This window comes from Crocodylus siamensis, chromosome 1 (genome assembly GCF_052110815.1).
Source record: "Crocodylus siamensis isolate JL-2025a chromosome 1, ASM5211081v1, whole genome shotgun sequence".
NCBI classification, from domain to species: Eukaryota; Metazoa; Chordata; order Crocodylia; family Crocodylidae; genus Crocodylus; species Crocodylus siamensis.
In genome coordinates this window covers 314,542,834-314,568,819 of record NC_143395.1, presented here as the reverse complement: position 1 = coordinate 314,568,819, position 25,986 = coordinate 314,542,834, and the positions used below count along the sequence as shown (strand labels likewise).

Genomic DNA, 25,986 nt, shown 5'->3' with positions numbered 1-25,986 from the left:
GTCATTTTATGTATCAGAAAGTGCTGCTTGGGGGTACTAAAGCTATCTGTGAATGTGCGTTAATTTTTATGACTAATTTGAGCTGGAAAAAAATTGGAAGGTGAAAATTTTTCTTTAAACATTTTAAAAATATACCATTTCAGGTGTTTTGTTTGAAAATGAAATAATCATTTAAAAATTGCTAAAATGTAATTACAAAAATTGCCAAATTAATTTTTCTTTCCTATTTATAATAATTATATATTTTTTTGAAATTGAACTGTATGGATTAATTTTTTTGTTTATTTAGGTTAGCCTTGCACTAAAAAAAACCTATTGTACACACAAACACACACACACACACACACACACAAACACACACACACAGACATTATATATTAAATCACTCACTGGTGAATACTGGTTAACAATAATGTATGAAATGTATACATTTATAAGCAATAAGATATTTATTTGTTTTCTGCTGTGAATTTCATTGCAGTTACAACCCTTGTAGTAATGTATTACTCAAGAAATGCCACAAAAACCATAATCTGGCCTATAATAAATAGTGGTTTAAAAGTATATATAGCTATCATATCTTACCTTAAGTATAGTTTTTGCTTTTTTGGGCCATCTATGGTTAACATATATTCCAAGCGAAACAGGAATTACAAGGGCCACCAGTGAAATTCCTGCAATATGATTAAATCACATTTATAAAAGAAGAGTTATAATAAGGAAACATACAATAAACAGACAGAACAAATTTAAATAGCAGGCATCTGTTGTACACATACACATGCGTGCACACATTCTTTACTATGAAGTGTATTATCTTTGGCAACCCATTGAGTTAATTGTAATTCTGTTACAAAGTTATGTGCTCACCCACCTAGATTCAAATAGCGTACAGCACTTTCAGTGTGTTAATCATTACTATCCTGTGATCTACTATTTATTTATTGTAGTATTAAATGTTCATTTTGCCTGCAGGTGTTTCTGTTGGAATACAACAGTACCCAGCTTAGAACTTGTTTTGTTGAGGGCATTTTTCCTTGCTATTGATTTTATAAAACATAAACAGGTTTCATGATTATTTTTTGAACTGAAATTAAAAAGTATATAATGGTGACTATGCTTGTATGGAGAATGAATAAGTTTTGGCAACAGATTTGGATCCCATAACAGTAAGCGTTAAAGGCTCAGTACTGGAAAGCATTTAAGTCTGTTCTGAATTCTAAGCAAAGGCATATTCTCAGTGAATTCAAGCAACCATCCACAATTTCTGCTTTGTAGCAGGCTGAGGTTTCCTGCGTGGAATCAAATTAAGCCATAAGTCAAATTCCTGATGGTGCCTTTCTGTCACTTTCTTTAGATTTCAGAGTTGCAACCATACTCAGTGAGTTTAATTGCACACTTAATTGCAGGCACATGTTTAGAGGGTGTGGGGGAAGATTACTTAATGTCCTTCCCTATAGCCTCAGAGTTCCAGATTTGGCTGAATATTGTCCCCAGTTATAAATTGGTCATTTAGGTTGGGGAGTCAAAGGCAGCCAGATATAATGCTATCTATATCAAATCCTTGCATCCCATTGGTTACAGAAACCATTACTAGTCCCAGGCAGAACTGTGACCCTTTTTTTTTGTTTACTTTGCTGGGTCATAGTCCCAGGACTCACTACTTTGTGGGATTTGTGCCCTCCCCAAATCCAGATTTAGTTTAGGTCAGGGCAAACCTCTAAACCTGAATGATTTTATATTTTCACCACATTTCCAAAAAGATTATGACATCATTCATGTATAGTGATTTGCACAACCTGTGGTAAGTATTTGTACCAGTTTCTAATAGCTTTAGGGCTCCATCTTGCAAGATGAGAAGTTACTGGGTCCATTTCAGCTAGATTGTTAAAGGCATGTGAGCACCTAAATCCCATAAATTTACCTTTAAAAATACCTTTAACGTATGGGTCTCTATCAGTCTGACACTGTATGGTGATGTTACAAAACATGGTTGATATCAAGAAAGGAAGAATATGGAAGATGGGTAAAAGGAAAAGAGTGATTTGCTTGACTCACCTATACTATCATAGGGGAGTACAATTGAGCCAGTGTCTGTCCACATTTTGGTATACACAAAGAGACAAAGTGGCATCATCCCCATTGCCAGTAAGGTGGAACATGTTGTCATGCTGACACTGCAAAGAAATGAGTTATAGGGTTACAGTGCATCTCATTCTTTCCAGTGGGTCCTCTCATTTTCTTATTGCAGTTTACTAGCTTATGAAATGTTGCACAAGAAATGCTACTGGCTACAATCAGTTTATTGCATATATACACAAAACTGAGTTGAAGAAATCTCAGAGCTCTGCTTTTCCTGAAAAAAGAAAAAGTCCAAGTGAAAGCAGAAACTTCATCTTTATTCTGTTATGTGTATTGTAAATGGTTCACACTGAATTTCCCATGGGTCTTGTCTTGCCTACCTGTTACTGCTTGCCCAATGTAATGTTGAAGCTGTTTTGCATGTGTTCCCAGTGGCCTCTCTCAGGACTTCTAGAGACCTGAAGTGTTTGTCCCTATCATGTTATGAACAGGAATTCTGCTTTTCTCTGATTAATGTCCCCCTCCCCCCCAATTTTCAGATGAAAACAAGTAGCTCAAAAGCCACATTTTTCTGTGATTAAAGTGAAACTCTATCTATCTATCTATCTATCTATCTACTGGTGTTTCATTTTAATCATGGAGAAATGTGACTTTTGGGGGTTTTTTTAATTAAAAAATTGGGGATTTTTTTTTTATCAGATCCCTGGTTATGAGCGAGTCTGGCATTCTGACAAAGATATAAGCTCCTAGTCCTCTCACACCCATTGCACATGTATCCACACTCTCAAATTTGCAGTGCAAACAGCTTGGCATAGTCCTGAGACCCTGAGCATAGTGCCAGAACAAACTCTTGGGATAACACTAAGCCTCAAATTTCATAGTTTCATAGTTTTTGCGGGGGTGGAAGGGACCTTACAGATCATCTGGTCCACTCCCCCTGCACTTGGGCAGGAAAGAGTGCAGGGATTGGATGATGCCAGCAAGAAGTTGCAGTAGCTCCTACTGTCAGAAAACTTCCCTGTTCATTTGCTATCAGTTGTACCACAACGCAGAGACCTCAACTGAGATTTGCAAGCCTGAAGACACAGGGTGGCTTTATTTCTTCATAGGCATTGATGACCTCACTCAGACCATAATGCAGGCACACCGGAAGGGTTTTCAGTGAACTCCAAGGTGTGCTTGTAGCATGTGTAGATACACACAATCAATCTAGCAACCATGATGAAAGCAGTAGTGGTGTAGTGTTACCTGCCTTAAAGCTGTGGGGTAGGTCTGAGATTGTACAGCCAGTGCTGAACCCATGCTACCATGGCACTATTATTGATGTTTGAGCTAGTTAGATTTAAGATAGCTTAGACTGGCTGTGTTCACATGAGCTGCATTCGTAGTTCCCAGCTGCAGTAGTGGGGTAGCTTAAGATACCTACAGTGTTGGTGTAGTCAACTGGTAAGAGAGACAAAGCACATAAGTTTCATAAAATGGGGAGTTAGCACAAGCAGGCTGCATATTCTCCCACCTTCCGAAAAAGATCAGTTTGTTATTTGTAGGGTTACTCATGGATGAAGCATCTGGTTCTTCACTGGAGGAACACATAGCATTTGAGCTGGTTCTTTTCTTAGGAGAGTAAATCTGCTTCTGTTTTGTTTACCTTAAATACTGTATCTGAATTTCTTGATACGGGGACCATCACCTGACTCCTTACTTTTGCTTGTGGATTTTATATCACAACAATAACAATAACAGTAACTACAACAAGATATTAGAATAACTCCTTTTTTTACAGCTGTTTTAATATACGTCTTCCTTCAAGAAGCTTCTTAAAAACTTAGGGCCAGATTCTACTCTCATTTATTTCACTGTCAGTCCAGATTTATACCACTGAATTCAGTGGAATTACACTAAATTTATACTGGTGTGACAGAGAGATTTGGTTCTGTGGGCACTGTTCTTCCCAGGTGAAATGGGTCAAGACCATGACAGAATTTCAGCTTTATTGCTGAATTGCCTTCCATTTGTGGTTTTGTAAGAGCTGTACTTTATTGAAATAAAGTACTTTGCAATTTATATTATAGGTCTTTTTTCCACAGTGAGGAAGCTGGTGATTAGCAGAGTTGATTATATACTGTACTAAAAAACCACATCTTGCATTAACACCTGTATGTTACAGAGAAATTCATTGTTTTCATAACATGGAAAAAATGTCTTATTAAAGCTGCAAATATTAAAATTCTTAGCTTGTTCACCACAGTTTCACATCTCTCCTACTTCTATTAGTTTTTCCATTGCTAGTTCAGACTGGCATATGATAAATTGGATGAATGCTGTAATTTATGAAACTCTGTGGGAAGTGGAGAGACTATGCTGTTTATTTTAGAACAAAGTAATCAGGATTATTTAAAAAAATATTGCTCATTTGTAAAGGCTGTTAGAGCTAAAGAATTAAAAAATGCGTCTTGGGATTTCCATCAAGAGCAGGGTTCAATTCTACCCTGTGTTTGATGTCTGTGAACATGCCAGCTGCCTGACATATCACAATTTCTGACTTCACAGAGTCTTGAAGTTGCAGCCAAGTGACCTGCCACTGAGATCATCACATCCACAAAGGAGCTTTTTTCATTGCACCCGGTAGACAGGACTGCACCAGCTTGTGGTTTGTAACCCATAAAGCATTCCTTCAGTTTCAAAATTTTGCATAGTGACAGAAGCAGACAGAATTATCATGAATAATTTTGGTTCTTGTTAGCTATAAAAGGGTAAACTTTCCAAGCCTACCCATTTTGTAGAACATGAAGGTGGATAAATATTTTTTCCATTAGTGATTTCTTTAATAGGGCATTAGATTAAAAACTGGTTATTGCCTTATGCTATATTCACTGACTTTTGCTTACAAAGTTCATAATAATTACTAAAAGCCTCAACCAGGCTTCCAGGCCTTAATGTGCTTTGAACTGAACAGATATGTATAGTCCCTGAAACAAAATTTATTATACTGAACAAAAAAAAATTGTCTCTGTACAGAGCAGAGGCTCTTACCTTAGATCCATGTCACCATCTACCCAGTATGCTAGGATGTTGGAAGAAGTTCCACCTGGACAGCATCCCATGATGAGCACTACAACAGCTTGAATAGGTTTCACATTGAAGGCGACAGACAGCACAAAGCCTGTGAGAGGCATAATTCCAAACTGACAGAGGAAGCCCACGAAAATACCCCATGGTCTTTTTATGTGCTCCCAAAATTTTTTTATCTCCACATTGCAACCCATGGCGAACATCACCATTGCCAACATGACTGTTATGACAGTACTTAAAATTACACTTAAAACCTTGTTGAAATCATTCTCAGGTAGTACACAAGATGTGCCATTGCAAATGGTGGCATTTGCGGAACAGGTTGAAATACCTACAGTTGAGTTTGCTGTCAAACTCTTTGAGTACCCATAATAAAATTTCTCTGAAAGTTGGTGCTGCTGCATTTTAAAAAATAAAGAAATAAAGAAAAGGGATAAGCAGGTCCAAGGCAAACTTTTAAATCCTCTGTAAATGCTTTCCTCTTGGTGGCTCTTTTTAAGTAATGTGAGAGGCAATACAAGGCAATAAATACTTGAACTGATAACAATAACCTAAGGGTTTGGCCCAGTGCTGATTCATATAGTTGTTAGTATGGTACTAGCTTCATATAGTGGCAAATTTTAAATTAATCATTTATTCACATGATAAGATGCAGTTTCACACTGACAGAACAGCCATGCTAATATTTAAAGATATGAGCTAAATTTCTGGATCATTTAACACAGAGAATGGGAATCATAGGACAGAGAGAAAGCCAAGACTTCAATCTTTCTTGCATGTAGTTTGACTCTTTCTGTCATACTGACTGCTCTTGGAGTCGGTGCAAGAGGAAGTCATGCTGACTCCTTCTGGTGTCAGTGGTGTGATGTAGAATCAGTCCTCCTAGCTAAAGAACCTGCAAGTTTGGCGCTCAAGATAAATAGCATGATTACTAGAGTTTGCATACAACTGCACTTCAGAGGAACTTGGGGTATTGCTCTTACAAAACCAGATACAAGTACTTTATTTTTGTGTATGCACAACATACCATAAACATACCACACATAAAACACCCTTGGTTTTCATGGGTTCTACACATAGGAAGTAATGTAAAGCAAGCTTCCTTCCTTCCTTCTGCTGAGGCCTGGATGCCTCAGACCAGGTTAGCTTGGAGCTGCGTGGGGTAATCCTGAGTGTAAGACTCCCTGGCTTCTTATCACAGAATCATAGAAGTAGGGTTGGAAGGGATCTTGTAGATCTTCAAGTCCAACCCCCCGCCTGGGCGGGAGAAAAACTGGACTCAAATGAGTCCAGCCAGGTAGGCATCAAGCCTCTTCTTAAAGATCCTCAGGGAAGGAGGTGGCACCACTTCCCTTGGAAGTTGGTTCCAGATCCTAGCCGCCCTGCCAGTGAAGTAGTTCTTGCGGATGTCTAATCTAAACCTACTCTCCAATAATTTGTGTCCATTATTCCTTGTCATGCCAGGGGGCGCTAGGGGAAACAGCGTCTCCCCCAAACCCTTCTGGTCCCCCCTAGTGAGTTTATAGACAGTCACCAGGTCCCCCCTCAGACTTCTCTTGTGAAGGCTGAACAGGTTTAGGTCCCACAGTCTTTCATTGTAGGGTCTGCCCTGTTGTCCCTGGATCATGTGGGTGGCCCTCCTCTGGACCCTCTCAATGTTGTCCACATTCCTTCTGAAATGGGGCGCACAGAACTGGACACAGTACTCCAGCTGTGGCCTGACCAGCGTTGCATAGAGGGGGAGGATCACCTCCCTGGCTCTACTTGAGATGCACCTGTGGATGCACGACAAGGTCTGGTTAGTCCTGCCGACTGTGAGCTCGCATTGTCGGCCCATGTTCATCTTGGAGTCAGTAATGACTCCAAGATCCCTTTCTGCCTCCGTGCTCTCAAGAAGGGAGTTTCCCATTCTATAAGTGTGCTGCTGGTTTCTACTGCCTAAGTGCAGCACCCTGCACTTAACAGTATTGAAACGCACCCTGTTTATGTTATCTTATCTCTTTTCTTTTCTGACTCCCACCTGTCTAAAGGTCTCTTGCTTTTGTCTACCTCCCTTTCTGATTTTTTTCTTGCATGTTTGTAGTGTTTTTTCTTCTTTTTCTCTGTTCTCTGTCCCCTCTCCCTACTACTCCTGATTTCTCTGTCTGCAAGTTGCATTTATTTACTTTAAAGCTTCTCTCTTACTGTTTCCCTTTCTTTCCTTTTTGCTTGTCTGCCGTGGGGAGTTATCTTTTTTTATCTTTTGCCTTTCAAGGGATGCTCTTTAGGCCTGTGCGAAGTGGCTAGGATTCACTTTGGATTGGGTCAATTTGGGGGACAGTGATTTGATGCAGTGATTTGAATCAGTATCCCAAATCGATTCAGCTGAATATGATTCAGAGATTCAGCCGGTGCTGAATTGGTGAATCCCTGAATCAGACAGGCCTCATTCCCCGCCCGCTCTCCCAACCTCAGAATGGCTGCCCTGCATGTCCCCAGCTCTTTAAAAAGAAAAAAAAAAGCCCCGAACTTATCGCCTCCCTGCCAGGCCAGGAGGGGTGTGGCAGTGAGTGGGGACTGCCTGAAATTTCCAAAGTTTTCTGAATCTTTTCCAAATCAATTTGAAGATCTTTGAATTGATTTGGACCTTTTTATTGGTATCCTCATTTGATTCAGATTTGGAGATTCGGTCGCCAAATCAGGCCGAATCTCCTCTGAATTGAATCAGCTCCCAAAGTTTCGCACAGCCCTAGTGCTCTTAATTTCCCCCCTCTTTCTCTTTTTCTGTTTCATTCTTTTTTTCCCCCTAACCCATATACCCCTACCTCTTTTTCACTCCTTCTTTCTCCCCCCCCCAGCCACTCACATCCCTCCCTTCATCTGTCAACCTAAATAACTTACAAGTGTGTTACAATCAATAGGTGGCATAGAGAGATAAAAAAAGAAAAGGGAAGATGAAGAAAGAAGCATACAACTAGTAATAATTTGACTATCGGAGTATTCTAGGAACTTTTACAAATTGTTGCTTACTTCATAGCAGTTATGATTCACTCCATAGATTAGTGACCACCTTTTCAAACTGGAAAAGAGGAACACATGCTTGCCTTCTCCCCACCCCCCCAGGTGGTACAGCCAGAGTAGAGCTGAGCAGAGCCCCGGGTGGACAGGGGAGTATGTGGGCTGCCTGCTGCAGGCTCGGAGCTCCCTGCTGCTCTCTCCCCAGGAATCCTGTGCCAGTTGTACCACCATTGCAAGGCAGCTGTGGGGGACACAACTCTGCGCTACCACCATGGAGGCCCAGGGCGGAGAGGATAGTAAGGCAGGGAGCCCTAAGCCAACAGAGGGCAGCCCACATCTGTTCCTGCCCCGTAGACAAATCTTGTTGGGGTACATGCCCCATAAATCCCCTCCCCAGGAGTGCATGCAGGAGTAGGGAGCCAGTCCCTCACCACCCCCTGGATGAGCCATCTGTGGCTGAGTCCTGCTCCCCTAGCTGGCACCATGGCTGCACATTCCTGCCCTGGCCCTGAGCACCGGGCCCTGGGCCCCATGTACTGATCTAGCTGGGCAACACCATTACCTCCCTCCCTCCCTCACTATGGGGGCCTCAGTCTGCCCATCTCTGTCCCTCCCATGACCCCTCCCTCTCACAGACTTACCTGCAGGGAGCTACTGTCCACTGCTGACTGGCTGTATTCCTGACCACGTGCATGTGGTACCCCCTGTGTCCTGCTCTCCCCAGCTTCAAATAGCATCTTGCAGGCTGGAACTCTGCCAGCCTGCAAGGGGAAGCCTGCCATTTTCCACATTTTCCCACAGTGAATGGCAAATCTGGATCCTTGCACAATACTAAGAATCCTTGACAAAACTCTTCTGGATTCAGATAGCCTGGAACTGGGACTTGATGTTCACAATTTGAGACTGTCCCACCCAATTAGGGATGGGTGGTCACCCTACTATAGATGCCAGCTGCACCATCTCATCATACCAGCTTTCAACCTTTTTACAGATGTCCTACCTTTCCAAATCATTTATATAATTCTGCATGTTACTTGTATGACCAACATGGATCAAAGGGGGCAAGAGGGTGCAAAAGCCCCCATGGCTCACCAAGAGCATACAGGAATGTCTCCTAGCTAAAAAGGAGGTGTACACCCAATGGAAGGGAGGGGCCATCACTAGGGAGGACTATACCTAGGTTGCTCAGGGCTGTAGGGGGGTGGTCAGGAAGGTCAAGGAGAATATGGAACTATTCAGATTCAGATCAAGGACAACAAGAAGTCCTTTTTTAAATACATGGTGGGTAAAAAGAAGGTACTGGGTAATGTGGCGCCTCTGCAAGACAAGCTAGGAAATCTGATCATCACACCAGACAGCAAAGATAACCTATTTAACAATTTCTTTGTCCCCATTTTCCTGAGGAGGGATCGGGTCACCCCCATAGGCCCCAGGGGAGGTGCACCCAGGCCTAGGGTCAGTGAGGACCTAGTCAGGGAACTTCTGGAGGGTCTGGACATATTTAAATCAGCGGGTCCTGATGATCTCCACCCCAGAGTGCTGAGGGATTTAGCAGAGGTTACTGCAGGACCCCTGCCATGGCTTTAGGAGCAGTTGTGGTGCTCTGGAATGGTGCCAGAGGACTGGAAAAGGGACAATGTGGTTCCCATTTTCAAAAAGGGAGGACCCAGGAAACTATAGGCCAGTCAGTCTTACCTCGATCCTGGGTAAACTTTTTGAGAGAATTATCCTGGTGCATGTCTGTGAGGGGCCAGCAGGGGAAATTGCTCAGGAGCAATCAACATGTGTTCATTAAAGGTAGGTCCTGTCAGACCAACCTGGTGACCTTCTATGACTAGGTCACACAATCCTTAGACACAGGTGTAGCAGTGGATGTAGTCTTTCTGGACTTTAGGAAGGCCTTTGACACTCTCTCACCCCATTCTCATTAAAAAAGTAGGAGACTGTAGCGTTGACACCTACACAGTCAAATGGGTCACTAACTGGCTGGAGGGCTGCACCCAGAGAGTGGTGGTGGATGCGTCTTATTCGACCTGGAGGGATGTGGGCAGTGGGGTTCCACAGGGCTCAGTCCTGGGGCCTGCACTGTTCAATATTTTCATCAGCGACTTGGATGAGGGGGTAAAAAGCACCCTGTTCAAATTTGCAGATGACACTAAGATTTGAGGAGAAGTGGGCATGCTAGAAGAGAGGAATAGGTTGCAATTGGACCTGGACAGGTTACAGGGGTGGGCGGACAAGAATAGGATGGGATTCAACACTGACAAGTGCAAGGTGATGCACCTGTGAAGGAAGAACCAGCAGCATACTTACAGGCTGGGGAACTCCCTTCTCATCTGTGCAGAGGCAGAAAAGGATCTTGGAGTTATTATTGATGCCAAAATGAACATGGGCCGACAGTGTGGGGATGCGGTCAGAAAGGTCAACAGTACCTTGTTGTGCATCCATAGATACATCTCAAGCAGGTCCAAGGAGGTGATCCTCTCCCTCTATGCAACATTGGTCAGGCTGCAGTTGGAGTACTGCATCCAGTTCTGGGTGTGGCACTTCAGGAGGGATGTGAACAACATGGAGAGGGTCCAGAGGAGAGCTGCTCGCATAATCGGGGGCAGCAGGACAGACCCCATGAGGAGAGACTAAGAGACCTGAACTTGTTCATCCTTCACAAGAGAAGACTGAGGGGGGATCTAGTGGCCATTTACAAACTAGTCAGGGGGGCCCAGCAGGCATTGGGGGAGTCCCTGTTCCCGTGAGCGCTACCAGGAGTAACTAGAAATAACGCTCACAAGCTGGCAGAGGGTAGATTCAGACTAGACATCAGGAGGTGCTACTTCACTGTCAGGGCGGCTAGGATCTGGAACCAACTTCCAAGAGAAGTGGTGCTGGCTCCTACCCTGGGGGTCTTTAAGAGGAGGCTGGATGAACACCTTGCTGGGGTTGTTTGACCCCAGTATTCTTTCCTGCCATGGCAGGGGGCCGGACTAGATGATCTGCTCAGGTCCCTTCTGACCCTACCAACTATGCAACTATGAATTGATAATAGGTCATGACCAAAACATGTGATCAAGTTTTGCCTCTGTAACTTGTCTCCCTCTCTCTCTCTATATATATATATAAGTTTACAGGGAACCCTGTAAAGATGAAAAAGATCTTTTGCTGTATAAAATGAAGTTTGAGATCAATTGTAGATGTTCAAATATTCTGAATTGCTGATTTCTACTGGGATTCTGTCATCTGAATACTTAGGTCTTCATTCTACCTGAGTCTTAAATAGTTTGTATCAGCCCACCTAATTTTCTTCATAGAATTGGGGACTAAGAGTTTAATTAAAAAAAAAATCAACACTAAAGCCCTGATCCTGCAAATGCTCATACCCATGCTTAATTTTAGTGATATGCGTGAAAAACAGTCACCTGAACTTTGAGACCTGTAGAGAACCTGTGGCTAAGGCTTTCTTTAGCCAAGGCAAACAAGAGAGTAATATAACTGGCATCATGTTTAGCTGCCTTTGACTTCCCAGGGCAAATGAGCAGGTACCCATTTACAGCAAGGTTCATGGTGGTGACGTGTGGCTCATATCCAGAGTGAGACTCACACTCTTGCCTCTGATGCTGCTGCAAATCAATTTAATTGCTCTGATACTGTACTTCACATTAACCTTCATAGTTCAGTTGAAATCAATGGAACTACTTACAAATGTAATGGTCCCACAAAAGGGACTTGGTGCCTGCTTGCCAAATTCAATCTCTAAATCGAATATTTAGGAATCAATGGGTGCCTATACATGTGCAGCAAGGCTGGTTTGACATGGTGTAATTACAGTGCATCAGAGCAGACTCAATTAATCAAGTCTGCTGGAGTGTGGTAATTACTGAACTCCAGCAAACTCCAGTATCTCATGGCAGTGGGGGCACTTTAAAGCTAGTTTGATGAGCTTTTATTAAAGTGCCCCCACCACCATTTTTCAGCATGGGGATGCTGATACACAAGATGCTCTGGGAGCTCTAATTAGAGTGGCTCTTGTAGCCACTCTAATTGCCAAATGAGATCTTCAATGCTGCTCTTTAAGCCCTACTAGGCACCTACGTTTCTGGTGTAAAGGTGCTTAAAATTTTGCCTCTTAGCACACGCCAAGCTTTAGGACCTGATCCAGATTGGTCCCACAGGGGTCTCCTTTTAGACATTGCAACACCTAGAAATAATGTGCCTGGTTCAGGACAGTAAGCCACGAAGTTGCTTTCAGGTGCCTACATTCCCATACAGTCAATGGGGAGAGTTAGCTGCTAAAAGGCCTGTGGTGCTTCTGATGGGAAGTACCTAGAATTATCCAGCAGTCAGGACCAGTAGCGGTGGCAGCAACAGCAGCTGAAATGTAAGCAGAGTAGAGAGGCAGGTGCAGCTGCAGTGGATCTGGAGGGAAAGCCCCCAGACCCCATTTAAAAAGAAGAGCAGGGAGCCACAGAATGCTCAAACAGGTGCGCTCTGTAAGGGTGGACTGGCATTTACGCAAGGTGGGCAAGCAGGAAGAGCTAGGTCAGAGGCTTTGGCAGGGGAGAGAGGAAGACACTTCACTCTACAATAATGGTAAGGACATGGTGGGCTGCCAGGGACACAGCCCTGCTGATGCTGCCTGCCCAGGGCTCCTCTGAGGCCTCCACCCAGATGGAGCCTGCAGGGAGGTTAGAGCTACCCTCCTCCCATCTGTGGGGGCTGCCTGGTGGGGCCTCTGCAGCCTGGGTGGGGAGCGGGAACTCCCTTGCCTGTCTTACATCTGTCCACCTTTGGGGCAGGTGAGGGAACTCCAGGTGGAGATCAGCAGGCTGAAGGGAATCAGGGCAGCCAAGGATGAAATTGACAGCTATGTCTGTTGTCTTCAGTGTCAAGTACCTGGTGGAAAGGCACCCCAGGAGGAAACCAACATAGCGGTATGGCAGACAGTTACCACCAGGGCCAGGGCTACTTGTGCGGCCACAGTGTTGGTCCCCCCTGGTACAACTGGAGAACAGGTATGAGGCCCTGGCAGCACTGGAGGAGGAGACAGGTGAGGATGACTCCAGAAGAGCTGATATCACTCCATGCATGGCGCAAACTGCGTGATGTCAGAACACCCATAGGAAGAGATGCCGGGTCCTTGTCATGGGTGACTCCTTCCTGAGAGGAATGGAGGGACACATCTGTCGTCTGGATCCCATGCCATGTGAGATTTGCTACCTTCCTGGAGCTTGGTTTCGCAATATCATGGTGATGACCCTGGACCTCATCCGGCCCTCTGATCACTACCCCTTGGTCCTTGTGGCAGGGCACTGTTTGTGCCTGTCACTTTAAGACCTGAGCCAAGCAGCCAGCAGGTGCTTGATTGTGGCAGCCATTTTAGATCCCCGGCTGCCTATATAAACAGGGCAGTTAGCTGCTGGCAGGCTAGGCAGCAATATTGCCTGGTTGCAAACCTTCATGTATCATTCTGGAGGTAAGGGAGGTGCTGTAGGGGATGGCTAGGAGGCTCCTGGTAATGGACATGACCTAAAACTGCACTCTGCTGGGAGTGGGTGGCCTGGTGGGGCTCTTAGTGGTGTGGGAGCCCCCAAGAAATGCCAGGCCAGTTACCATCCCTGTGAAAGGCGGGTTGGGGTGCCTTAACTCCAGATGCCACAACTGGGTGCGTCACCTGCTAGTAGGGTCCAGAGGGCAGACCCCAGACAGAGAGTGGGTCTAGAGGCTCAGAGACCTGATGTAGAATACCCTTAACTGGTCAATGCTGGGGCCAGGACCAGACCGGTCAAAAGGGCCAGGGACCCATTGTGAGGGACGCTCAGAGCTAGGAGAGCCTGGGGTTTCTGACTGGCCTTGGAAGTGGTCAGGGCCTGTGTGACAAAGGTCCTGGGCTGAACCACACCTGAAAGGGGAAATAGTTTCAGGGAGCTAGGTAGCCAGAATGAAGGTGGGATAGGCCGCCTGAATAGAGGGATCTTAGAGGGGTCCTGACTGGAGAATTCTGAGGCCCAGTGTAGGGGCTGGTGACTGTAAGAACTATAGATGCCATCTGCGAGGCATGGGCTGTGGTGTATGGGAGGTACGGAGCCACAGATAGCACCCCCTGGCATCAGGGCAGGAAATGGGCAGCCTCCTGCCTAATTAAGATAATTAACAAAAAGGCGTGGCAGGTGGAAAGGTGGGTGGTTGGCCCAGAAACAGGTGGGTTGGCCAAAGGTAAAATTGGCCCTGACAAGGTCCCATGTTACAGTCCTCATCGATGTGGGCACTAAGGATGCAGCTGGGAGTAATCCAGATCGTGTCATGAGAAACAACAAGGTCCTGGGGGCCAAGCTTAGGGAGATAGGAGCACAGGTGGTTTTCTCATCTGTTCTTTTGGTGAGCAAACACAGATGGTGCCACGAGGCCTGCATCGGAGAGGTCAACTGGCAGCTTCAGAACTGGTGTTACTGGGTGGGTTTTGGATTCTTTAACCACAACCCGCACTTCCACACGGGAGACATGCTAGGGTGGGATGGGCTACATCTCTCCCCAAAATGTAAGCATGTTTTCTCTTCCAGGTTGGCTGATCTAGTACAATGAGCTTTAAACTCAGTTCACTGGAGGATGGGGATGTGGTGGTACTGGAGGACACTTCAACATCAAGCCAGGTGACGTGAGCAGGAACAACCCAGGTAAGTGACAAGGGTCCGGGCAAGCTTGGGAACAAGAGAGCAGTACAAACACCCATAGGAGGTCTCAATTGCCTCTACACAAATGCTAGAAGTATGGGGAATAAGCAGGAAGAACTCACCCTCCTGCTAGCTAGCAAAAACGCAGACCTGCTTGGGCTTACAGAAACCTGGTGGGATTCTACCCATGACTGAGCAGTAGACATTGAGGGCTATAGGTTGTATAGATGAGATGGAGTGGAGAGAAAAGGGGATGGGTGTCGTGCTCTATGTTAAAGAGCAGTCTTCAATGATCAGGATGGGTTCAGAAGAGGGGCAAACTGAGGCGCTTTGGGTTAGAATGCAAGGGGGTCATGGGGAAAAGGACTTGATAGTGGGTGTCTACTACAGACCACCTCACCAGGGGGATGAGCTGGACCTGGAATTTTTTCAGGTCAGCTCATGGAGGCTGTAAGGACAAGGGATGTGGTTGTCTGGGTAGTTTAGGTCACCCATGACATCTGCTGGAAGGATCAGTCAGCCAAGTCTGAATGCTCATGTAGGTTTTTAACCTGCATACAGGACCCCCAGCTAACCCAGGAGGTACATAATCCTACCAGGTTAAATGCCTTGCTGGACTTGGTCCTTGCCACAGGTGATGACCTGGTGAGGGATCTGTGGGTGCTAGACTACCTAGCATTGTCTGCTGGAATTTACTATTCAGCTCAGGGTGCTGAAAGCAAGCAGTAAAGCAAAAATCCTTGACTTCAGAAGGGCCGACTTCAGCAAGCTAAGGAGATCACTAAGAGAGACACTGGGGACTTGGAGCTTCAATGAGATGGAGTCCAGGATGGGTGGTTGTTCCTTAAGGAGATGATTCTCTGAGCTCAGAGGGAGTCAGTTCCAATGTAAACCAAAGGGGGCAAGAGTGCTAAAAAGCCCTCTTGTCTCAGTAAAGGCATCCAGGAGGGTCTGAGGGCAAAAAAGGTGGCATACAATCAGTGGACGCAAGGGGCAATCACCAAGGAGGATTGCACCTCCATTGCTCATGATTGCAGGGAGGCAGTTAGGAAGGCCAAGGCTGAGACGGAACTAGGGCTGGCGACCAGAATGAAGGATAACAAAAAGTTCTTTTAAAATATGTGGGGAGTAAGAAGAAGTCACCAGGTAATGTGGGGTCTCTACAGGATAGGCTTGGCAATCTGGTGATTGCAGCAAAGGAAAAAGCTGATCTCTTCAATGTGTTCTTTGCCTCCATATTTCTGAGCAGGGACCAGGACAGCTCCCCAACTAGGATTATGGACAGACTCGGGGAACATGACACCATGCCTAGGAAAAGGCACAATCTAGTTAGGGACCTCTTGGAGGGTCTGGATGTGTATAAATCAGCAGGTCTGGATGCTTTTCATCTGAGGGTACTGAGGGAATTGGCAGAGGTCATACAGCCATACCAGGGGCCCTGCTATGAGCACTTGTGGTGTTCTGGCCAGATCCCAGAAGACTGGAAAAGGGCCATTGTGGTCCTCATTTACAAGAAAGGAGGACCCAGATAACTACAGGCCAGTTAGTCTCACCTTAGTCTTTGGGAAGACCTTTGAGAAAATTATCAAGGAATGCATCTGCGGGGGCCCAGCATGGGAGGTAATGCTCAGGGGCAAAAAACATGGGTTCGCTAATAGCCTGTAGTACAGTACCTAGAGCACTCACATAAGCTGTAAGCAGCCCAGACTCAAATACTTTCTCTTATACTTAAATTGGACCAGGTTTTTGCACCCAGGTTTTCCCATGTGAGTACTCCAAGAACCACCATATAGGGCACTGTGGGCTGGGTCTCTCCTCCTTGAGAGAGACCCAGAAATGTTTTTGTTACTGGCCTTTTGCAAACATTTTACTGACAACTAAACTTTTTTCTGACATATTTCTACTGAAATATGTTTTACAAAAAATACATGCAACTCTTCTGTTAGGCTCCGCCCCTAGGGGGTTTAACAGGAGCCATAGTAAAAATGTTTGGTTGTCAGTAAAAATTAAGGGAAAATGTTTTTCTTGGGTTGACAATGTTATTTGACTCTAGCTATGGTTTTGCACCATGGTGATCCCCTTAGGGCACCTCCTACTGACTCATACATCCTAATGTCCTCAGCTGCACCCTGCACCATTCTTTGCCCCCCTGCAAGCTCACACTCCAGCCTTGTCCCTGTCAGCCTCATGTCCCATGTCCTGGCATGGACCCCCAAAGAAGACTACCTGTGACCCAACAGTGTTACTATAGGTAGCCTAAAGGACTCAGCAGCAGCATATGGCAGCTGGGGTGTGGTGGTGGTGGTGGTGGTGGTGGGGAGAATTCTACAAAGGCCTAATGAGAGCTTCCTGGAGAATGTTTCAAGAGAGTGTCCAAGAAAGAATTACTCTAGTGGGACCAGAGGTGTAACTGGATACAGGCATAATTGGGGCAGTTTTTCCTCCTCCTATACATTCTGGCCCTGAACCACTTGGTAATGGGCAGTGTGTAGAAGCCACTGCTCAAAGTTGATGCTGCTGAGGGGAGGTGTCACCTCATTTCTGGGCGCAGATATCCATGTGTAATTTTGATGGAAAAATAACAGGGCAGCCTCTCATCCCAGCAGCTGTGAACTTTGCTGCTGCTCTATAGAACCATATTTCCCAAAATGTCCTTCACCCACTGACACAGGCTTCTGTGCTGCTTTTGCTGTTTGCTGCTGAGGCAGGATGTAGGAAGTGTAGAAGGGGGCAGAGTCAGGATGTGACTGTGAGGCACCCCTCCGTTTGGGCAGTAAGGCATTCCCCCCCTTAGGCAGTGCTTGACATCTCAAGGCACTCTCATTAGAAGTGCCCCAGTCCTTTTAGCAGCTAACTCTCCCCACTGATTGCATGGGAATGTAGGCACCTAATCCCAATTATGTGGCTTACTCTGCAGAAGCCAGGCACATTATTTCTAGGTGCTGCAACATCTAAGATTGTGGGTCCCACTTGCCTATCCATCTTTGGGCCAGTTAGTGGGACAGATTTTTATGGGTAATAACCAGGGATCCTGGTTTCCTCTTATAAAAGAAATCCCCAATTTTTGTGATTAAAATGAAACGCCACTATATATACATCTATGTATTAGTGGCATTTCATTTTAATCGCAGAAAAATGTGGATTTTGGGTTCCTTTTTTAACCTGAAAATTTGGGGGTGGGAGCGGGGGGTTGCATCGGAGAAAACCAGGATCTCTGTTAATAAACTATAAGACTGATCCCCAATTTGAGTCACTGCACTGCATAGTGAAATTCTTGTTTGCACTTGGGTTTTTTGGGAAGGAATCGCACATGATTCCTTGTTCATCAGCTACTTGCTGCACCTCAGCTCACCCAACCCTTGTAACCTTCTCTTTGGCTTTGAATCTCATTCCCTTTCTTAGCTATGCCTCTCTATGGACTTATTCTAATTCATTCATTCATTCGTGAGTATTTGTATGACATTTAGCATCATAGTATTGGTGTACTTCCCAAATACTAATGCACCAAACCTTCCAGAAAGTCTGTCAGTTAGGTACTTTTATTCCATTTTACAGAAAAGGAAATGAAGTCATAGAGAGGTGAGATGATATTCTCAAGCTAGAAGGAAAGCTGGGAAGAGCATTCAGACTTCCTAGAATTGTTCTCTGAACCTATGAACAGCTTTAAAGGCTACAGTAATGTGTAGTTTTCTTTGGTCAGTCCAAAACATGGGCCTAATACAAAGACTGCTAGGTTAGTTCCTGTGGACTCTAACAGATTTTCATTTTAGACTTTATATATAAAGTGGATTAGGACAGTGGCGAACTTGAACCATAAGATGTAGCAAAACCCCCAGTTTTTCTCTTTTTATTTATGTTAAAATGCATTCCCTCCCCTTCCACAACCATTTCTTACTTTTTTTTCTCTCTCCGTCTCTATTCCCTATAGGTAAGTATAAGTAAGCTAAGGTATAGGATAAGCTTTAACATTTTTTGGGGGGGTAATAAATTTTATTTTTCTCTACCCTCTTTGCAAATAAGTTCCCTGCTATTTTGATAGTGATACCCACTCTTTTGTAAGCGATAATTATTATGTTTGTACTGCTTTTATATTGTGTGATTACTGTTTTAGGTCTATATATGTCCACTTTGTATGTCAAGCCTCCATCTTGTGTCCTCTGCCTGAGCATCCCCTGTGTTGCAACTGTATGAGTCATGTACCCCTCCCATGTAAGTTGGTTCCCGGATGAATGAGTGTGATTGGGAATGAATGAAATACAATGGTAGCAGGCCTCTAACAACGTGTAGCTCAGCTGTAACAACCAGGCCATCACCTCATATTGATTCATCCAGGAACCACAAACCTCACCCAGGAACAGAGACAAGAACCCAACATTAGAAAAACAAAAGACCCTGTAGAACCAGCAACTCTACCATTGTACCCCACTATTACAGACACCTGAAACTGCATGGAGAACATATGCTTAGTACACCGGGGCTGACCCTTGCCTGGGTATGCCTCCTGTTACTAGGGTCACACAAGGTCTGCCCCTATAAAAAGGGGAAGTGAAGACAGACCCAGTGGGATGCCCTCTCCATCTGGACCAGCACCACGCCACACCACCTATCCACCCAGAGGCCCTGCCATTGACCCCCCCCCCCCCGCCAGACAACATCTACTGGACAAGGACCCCTTTCCAGCCTGGATAGGTAGCTGTCACCCCCAACACCCTCTTCAGCCAAGGACTTGGACTCTGCTTCTCTTCCCCACCTGGACTCCAGCCCTTCCACTGAGTCTTTCTCCTGCTGCCATTGTAAGTGCTTGTATGTGTATATGTGGGAACCAATAACTTCATGGGGCTGTGTAGTGTGTTGTCTGTTTAATAAAACTGTTATTTGGACCCCTAAGTTGGGTTTTGCTTTACTATGTTTTGGCCCTGCTCCAATCTCTGCTCCTCACCCCTCTAACTTCTGTCTCATTTCTCCCTCTCCTTCTTCTGGCTCACTGCCATCTCCAACACCTGTCCTGAGCTCCTCTCTGCCTCCCTGTTTCTTATCCTCACTGCCTTTTCCTTTTCTCCTGAGCAACCAGGTTTCTGCCTCCAGTTTCTTTCTTGGCTGTCTCCTCCTTGCCACCACTTATCTGCCCCCCGCCCCCGCAATATCTCAGTTATCTGCTTCTGTTTCCAGCCCCAGTCTACCTTAAGTAAACCCAAGCCACAGATCCTCAGCCAGCTTCTTTGTAGTCCACCATTCTAATCCCAGTTCTGGCAACCTTCATTCCCTACACTTTAACTCTCTCTCTGTCACCTGAACCTTCCCCCAAGTATCCCAGGTACCCCAAGCACACACATACACACTGTACCATCCAAGTTAGGAACTTACCTGTATGTATGTGTAGGTGAGCTCTGTGTGTGTGTGTGTGTGTGTGTGTATCAATACACACACACACACACACACACACACATTTTTATATATATATAAATAAATAAAATTGTGTGTAAGATATATGAATTAGTGATCCATGTCTTTAACTTTTGGGGTATATAGTGTATGTGCTTGAATTGATGATAGGTATGCATGTGCCTAGGCTGGTAGTGAGTGTGTATGTACCTAATTGATCTGTGTGTTTGTATGTGTGCAATTGTGTCACACCCTCCTGTCTAACAGCACAATATTGAGATCCTGAGAGTTGGCCTGACCCCACAGGGCAACAGAGAAGCCAATGTTGTCCCAAAACATTTTAATTTTCAGTAGAGGTTATTTTATACCAGGGTAAACAGCATAATATTGCTCTATCAGACATGTCAGACTCCCACTCAGCAAACCTCACAATGTTTCATTCAGTGCCCTATCCCTAAAAACAGATGACTTTCACATACAACTATCTTTCCTTTAGTGACCTGATCAACAGTGAACTCTTTAGCTTGGCTTTGTGCCTTTACATGAATCTTCCTCAGCATGTTCTGCTGAAGGAGTTTCCTTAAATTTGGAGGAGATAAGCAGCTAGACATCTGAAGTAGCCATTTTGTTTCTGACTGCACTCCCATTTAAATGGCAGATATGTTTGTTGCTGGTTTCTTCCAGTTTTTAATTCTATTCCTGATGAATTTATATTTGCTCCTTTATTTTCCATCCTATACTTATATGCATATATACACACATACACATGTTAATGCCTAAAATGGAGAGAGTATATATAGGATAGTGAGCTTTTTTTTTTTTTTTTTGTATTGGAATGAGTTTGGGATGTTACTCTCATATGGCCAAGCTAAGAAATCAGATATTGCTATGTGAGGTAAAGCAGAGTTGCTGGACTCGGTTTCTTCCCTGTAGTTCTCTGCTCTTATAGTGTGGAAACTGAGGCGTAGAAAGGGGGAGGCCCAGATTTTTTTAAAATATTGAGGTTCATTGGTTTCAGCGGAAATTACACCTCTAAATACATTTAAAAACCTGGGTATAAGTGATTTTGTATTGGATCAAATAGAAAGTCAGGTACGTTTCTGGCAGCTGAATTGAGCTCTGCCCAGTCATTTATGCGGCTGATGGTTTCATATCCCAGCATAGACTCCGATATTTCCTTCAGGACCTGATGCACATTTTTGGAACTGGAATCAAAATTTATTCAATAGCTAATACGTTTTTAAAAAGCTTGCTTATGATTTTTACTGCCTTGATTAAAAATCACCTATCTTAAGAGCCTTACTATTGACTGTCAAGGAAAAAGTTAGCATTTTTTTGCTAGATTTCTCTGTTTGGCTACACCAAGGGAGACAGCCCAGCTGCAACCCAGCCCTATAGGGAAAAGGGGACTTGGCTTGGCTCTATGGGGAAAAAGAGGGCATGGCTCATCCCCAACCTGGCCCCATGGGAGAAAAGAGGGCATGGCCCAGCCCTAACCTGACACTGCAGGGTAGAAGGGGGCATGGCTTGGCCCTACAGGAGAAAAGGGAATGTAGCTTGAACCCAACCCAACTCTGCAGGCATGGGGGTAAGCAGGGGTATGTGGCCTGGCTGTGACCGACTGTGCAGGGCTTGGGGTTTGAGAATTTGGGTGGGGGGAGTGACTGTATTAATGGCCACTGCTTCCCTGCTGCTAAATTTTCTGCCCCATGGGAGCAGATGGGATGGCTCTATGGACAGCATTTGGCCCGTGGGCCAGAGGTTGAGCACCCTGGTCTATGTAGATTTACCTTATTATTACAAGGAAAAAAATATATCAGGGCCTGGGGGCCTTTTCCAATGAATTAGATTGCCTTCATTTTCTTACCAAGGTGCACACCGAATATGGTAGGTTATGCAACTTAAAATAGCAGGTATTATTATATTCCTTTTGTGAAATGTAATTTGTAATTGACTGTAGCTACTGCTTTCAAGTAGAAGCAAAGGTAAATGTCAGTAGTGCAAGATCCCTTTGATCTCATTCTACAAACACTTAGGTGACTTAAAGCTATTATCCAACTTGAAAGTATCTCTGAAGCAGCCTAGTTATGCCCAATTATATTAATGCTAATACAATTACATGGGGATACATCAATAGTAGGTAACTCTTTATTCTGAATACTGCTCTATTGGATTTTCAGGAGGTATGGGCTAGATCATCAACTGGTATAAATCAGTGTAACTTCAATAAAATCAGTCTTGGCCAATTAACCCAACCTGGGGATCTGGCCACATGCATTTTTCTAAATATATGTGTATAGTGTTAGATGAATGATGCAGTCACAAGCTCAAAAATAACATTCAAAATATAAGTTGTAATTGTATAGCAAACCATCGACTGTTAATAGGTTCTCCAACATATTTGTTCATCATAAATGTATTGATGGTCCTTGCCAAAAATTTGGAGTCCTGTGGTCATTCCTTCCTCTAGGAAGAAATTGATGATTCTTAGTTGTTTCTATGATACAGTCTTGTGTATGTATGTGCAGAAAAGTAAAAAAGTCCCGATCTCCTAAATTCAGGAGGAATCAAGCGTGAAATGTTTTCTTTGCTTATAGTCCCAGACCTCTGTAAGCCAGTCAGTATTCTACTCCCAAACTCTCTATCTGCTATTTCAAACAACCAATTTGGGTCTGGTGTTTCTTGCTGCTATCTTTCTGTGGTGTTTCTTCTTTCTCTTAGATATCCTTCTATCTCCATAGTTCAAATTTATGGCCAGCCTCACAATGTTTCAGCTCCCTAGTTTCAGGCAGGAGATTAATATATTTTTACCACTCAAATAAAACTCCTAGGCTAGGTGCAGACATTCAAAAAGCCCGAGGTGGAATCAATCTAAGTTATGTGGTTTTCTGTAAGAAGTGTAGTTTAGATCAGTAGTTAACAGAACACACATTGGCTCTTTGGTAGGCAGGAATGTGTGTGTGTGTGTGTCTGAGAATCTTAGACTGGGTTCTGCCACTTTAAACCACTCTGTGCATTGAACTTATGTTCTGTTATGGATATAAACTGGTTTTGTTTGCCGAACTTCTGTTATGGGTATGGACCAATTCCTGGTCATTTATATACTAGTAAAAGTGTAATGTCTGTACTTGGCTTCAGTATCAATGGGTTTAACCCAGCCTATAACTTTATCTTGGCGATTTAACTTTCAAACCTAGGTGATAGGTTGACAGTGATGAGAATTACGTAGTTTGGAGATTGTGGAAGTGGGAAGAATTACACAAAATTTAAATTGAAGGAAAAAAACTTAGTAACATTAACATGTATTTATCACTAGAATGTTTCTCAGTGTGAAAGCCCCATAACTCTGAACTGTTGAGACTAGATCAGACAAAATACAGGACAACTTGCTGTCAAGTGTTACTTGTATTTTCAGGGAAATGGACTGCATAGTTAAATACCTTTTCTATCTCTTTTTGAATGTCTTTTCAATTTCTAGCTTCATTATAGCTATAGAATGAAAAACTCTTATTTTTTCCAGATGAAAATCCCAATAAATTTGACTTAAAATTGAAAGTCTACAAACAGGCCAACAATGGACTGGTTGTCAGGTGTGTGCATGCTTAGCATTGCATTCTGCATTCTGTTCGTCTGCTCCTTTCTCCTTGGCAGGCTAAAAAGAAATCTGTGGGACATATGCTGTCTTGGACAATTTTATCTGCAGACAAATCTAGCTAGTGAAAAACATTATGTGACTGTGTGTGCTTGCATCACATGCCAGGGCAACTTTTTGGTGCACCATCCTTGAGAAATGTCCCTTTAAGCTATGGCTGTGCTTGTAGACTATTAATCATTTTGGGGGGAATATATTTTTGCTAAAGTTGGTCTAAAAGCCAGGTACTTTAAATGATTTAAATTCCGTACGTGTAAGAATAAATACGGCAATATATTTGCTTTCTCTGATACGTTTCATGCTTGCTTATCAAACTCATGACAGAAAATCTAATCTTCCAATGTACCTGTCTGTTGTAGCTAAATTGAACCAGTTTGAAAAGAACAGAACATCTCTTCTCAAAAGCACATAGTTAGCTATCTAACTGAGAGCAATAGAGTGTGAATGCCCTAGATTTCAAAGACGGGGTTTTTTTTTTACTACGTTTATGAGAGCTGCTGATGAGTTCTGTGCTTCTGTACTGCCCAGCTAGGATTGCCAGTTACAAGACAAGTACCAAATGATTGCCAAGAACATAATTTTTGGCCTTTTGGCCATTGAACTGTAAGGGTGACCTTAAACTTAATTGGCTAAACAGCTGAAAGGTAAATAATTCCATATTAAGTCAAAGAAATGAGTCATGCCATAACTGTAAAATTTAGAGTTTTTAAATGATTTTATTGGATTGGAATCCTTTAATAAATGCACACATTTCATTTTCCTTAGCAAGTATTGACCCTGGACTTTGACAAAGAATACACTATGCAAATTAGCCCGATGTCTTTACCTGTTCTTTAGAAGTTATTGTTTTACTTAGTAGGAAGCATTTACTGGGGATTGTTGGACCAAATTTTAGTATTTTGTTTACTCTTGTTCAACAGTTGAACCGATTTTAAAGGTCTTTGTATTAAAGCAAGATGAACTTGTCATTATAGTCTTTTAATCTTTTTTCAGAGCAAATGTGGGTCGTTTTCATTCAGAGGAAAAACTGATGATCTTGTTTCTTTGTAGTCCTATTTACATATCTCTGTTTCCTTGAATACATCAGGAAACAAAAAACAAGGAATGATCTCTGCACAGAATTCTAAACTCCTTTTTACTCAACACTTAATCCAGGGCGCATGCCAGTTGCCTACCTTTAGAAGAGGAGTTGAGGTTCTTGACTCTGAATGGTTTGGACGTGCCGACCTGATTTAAGATGCAAGATCCTAATTTTGAGGTGCTATAATGCCTAAATTGGACATGTCTAACATGTCCCTTTGTCTCTATACTCCCCTTGCTCAGGCATTTAGTATTCACCACAAAGGTAACATGCTCAAAGAATGGGAGTGAGGAAGTATCATCATCTCTATTTTACATGAGAAACCAAGGCAGAGTGGAGATGACTTCCTCAAAGTAGTCTGGAAGTCTACTGGAAATAGTCTGAGGAAGCAGACATGGCTAATGAAGCCCAGGTCTCCTGAGTCTTTTCAACATTCTTTCTCAGGCCAGAGAGAGGTCATCAGCAAGTGATTTCCATGAATATTGTCCCATTTGTCTTTCCCTATATTTTTGTCTTTGGTGACTCCTTATTCTGTCTCTTTGACTTTGGAATACAGAATCTTTGGGACAAGGACTACTGCTTCACTTGTTTTTGTGAAGCTGTAGTTAACAAAGTTTCACATGATCAAGAACCACCAGCAGGGAAATAAACAAATGAACAAGTAGAGGAAGGTGATCAAAAGCCAAGGTGACAATTTACTCAGAAGTATGACTGACTTTCACATTTCTCAATTATTCAGAGTTTTCTAGAAATAGAATCCTTGAAATATTGCTCCTTCCCTAATAAAATAGTCATCAACATTATTTTTGGAAATGAGAAACTAATTGCTCATAAATTACTATGTGGTAGGGATTATAGGATAAAAATATTACCAATGTCTGTTTTTCAAAAAGCATTAATAATTTTTACATTCTTCAAATGCATGCCAACAATTTGTTATATTTTCCTGCACCTGTTCTACATATATGCTATTTTAATGGATTTCCAGTAACATCATTTTACATTATTTAATGCATGCATAAACTCGGTTTTCTTTCCAAATCCTCTTTACTTTTAAT

General features: G+C 43.5%; 1 protein-coding gene across 1 annotated transcript in view; it reads right to left on the bottom strand.

Annotated features, from left to right (window-relative positions):
- SLC10A2 (solute carrier family 10 member 2) overlaps positions 1-25,986 on the bottom strand; it is a 90,759-nt gene that overhangs the window by 7,955 nt on the left and 56,818 nt on the right. Inside the window, exons 6-8 of the mRNA XM_090047816.1 lie at positions 5,116-5,485; positions 2,059-2,177; positions 586-674 (exon numbers count right to left, since the gene is read on the bottom strand). Of these exons, the coding sequence (XP_089903942.1) occupies positions 586-674; positions 2,059-2,177; positions 5,116-5,485 (578 nt within the window). The remainder of the gene's footprint in view (positions 1-585; positions 675-2,058; positions 2,178-5,115; positions 5,486-25,986) is intronic.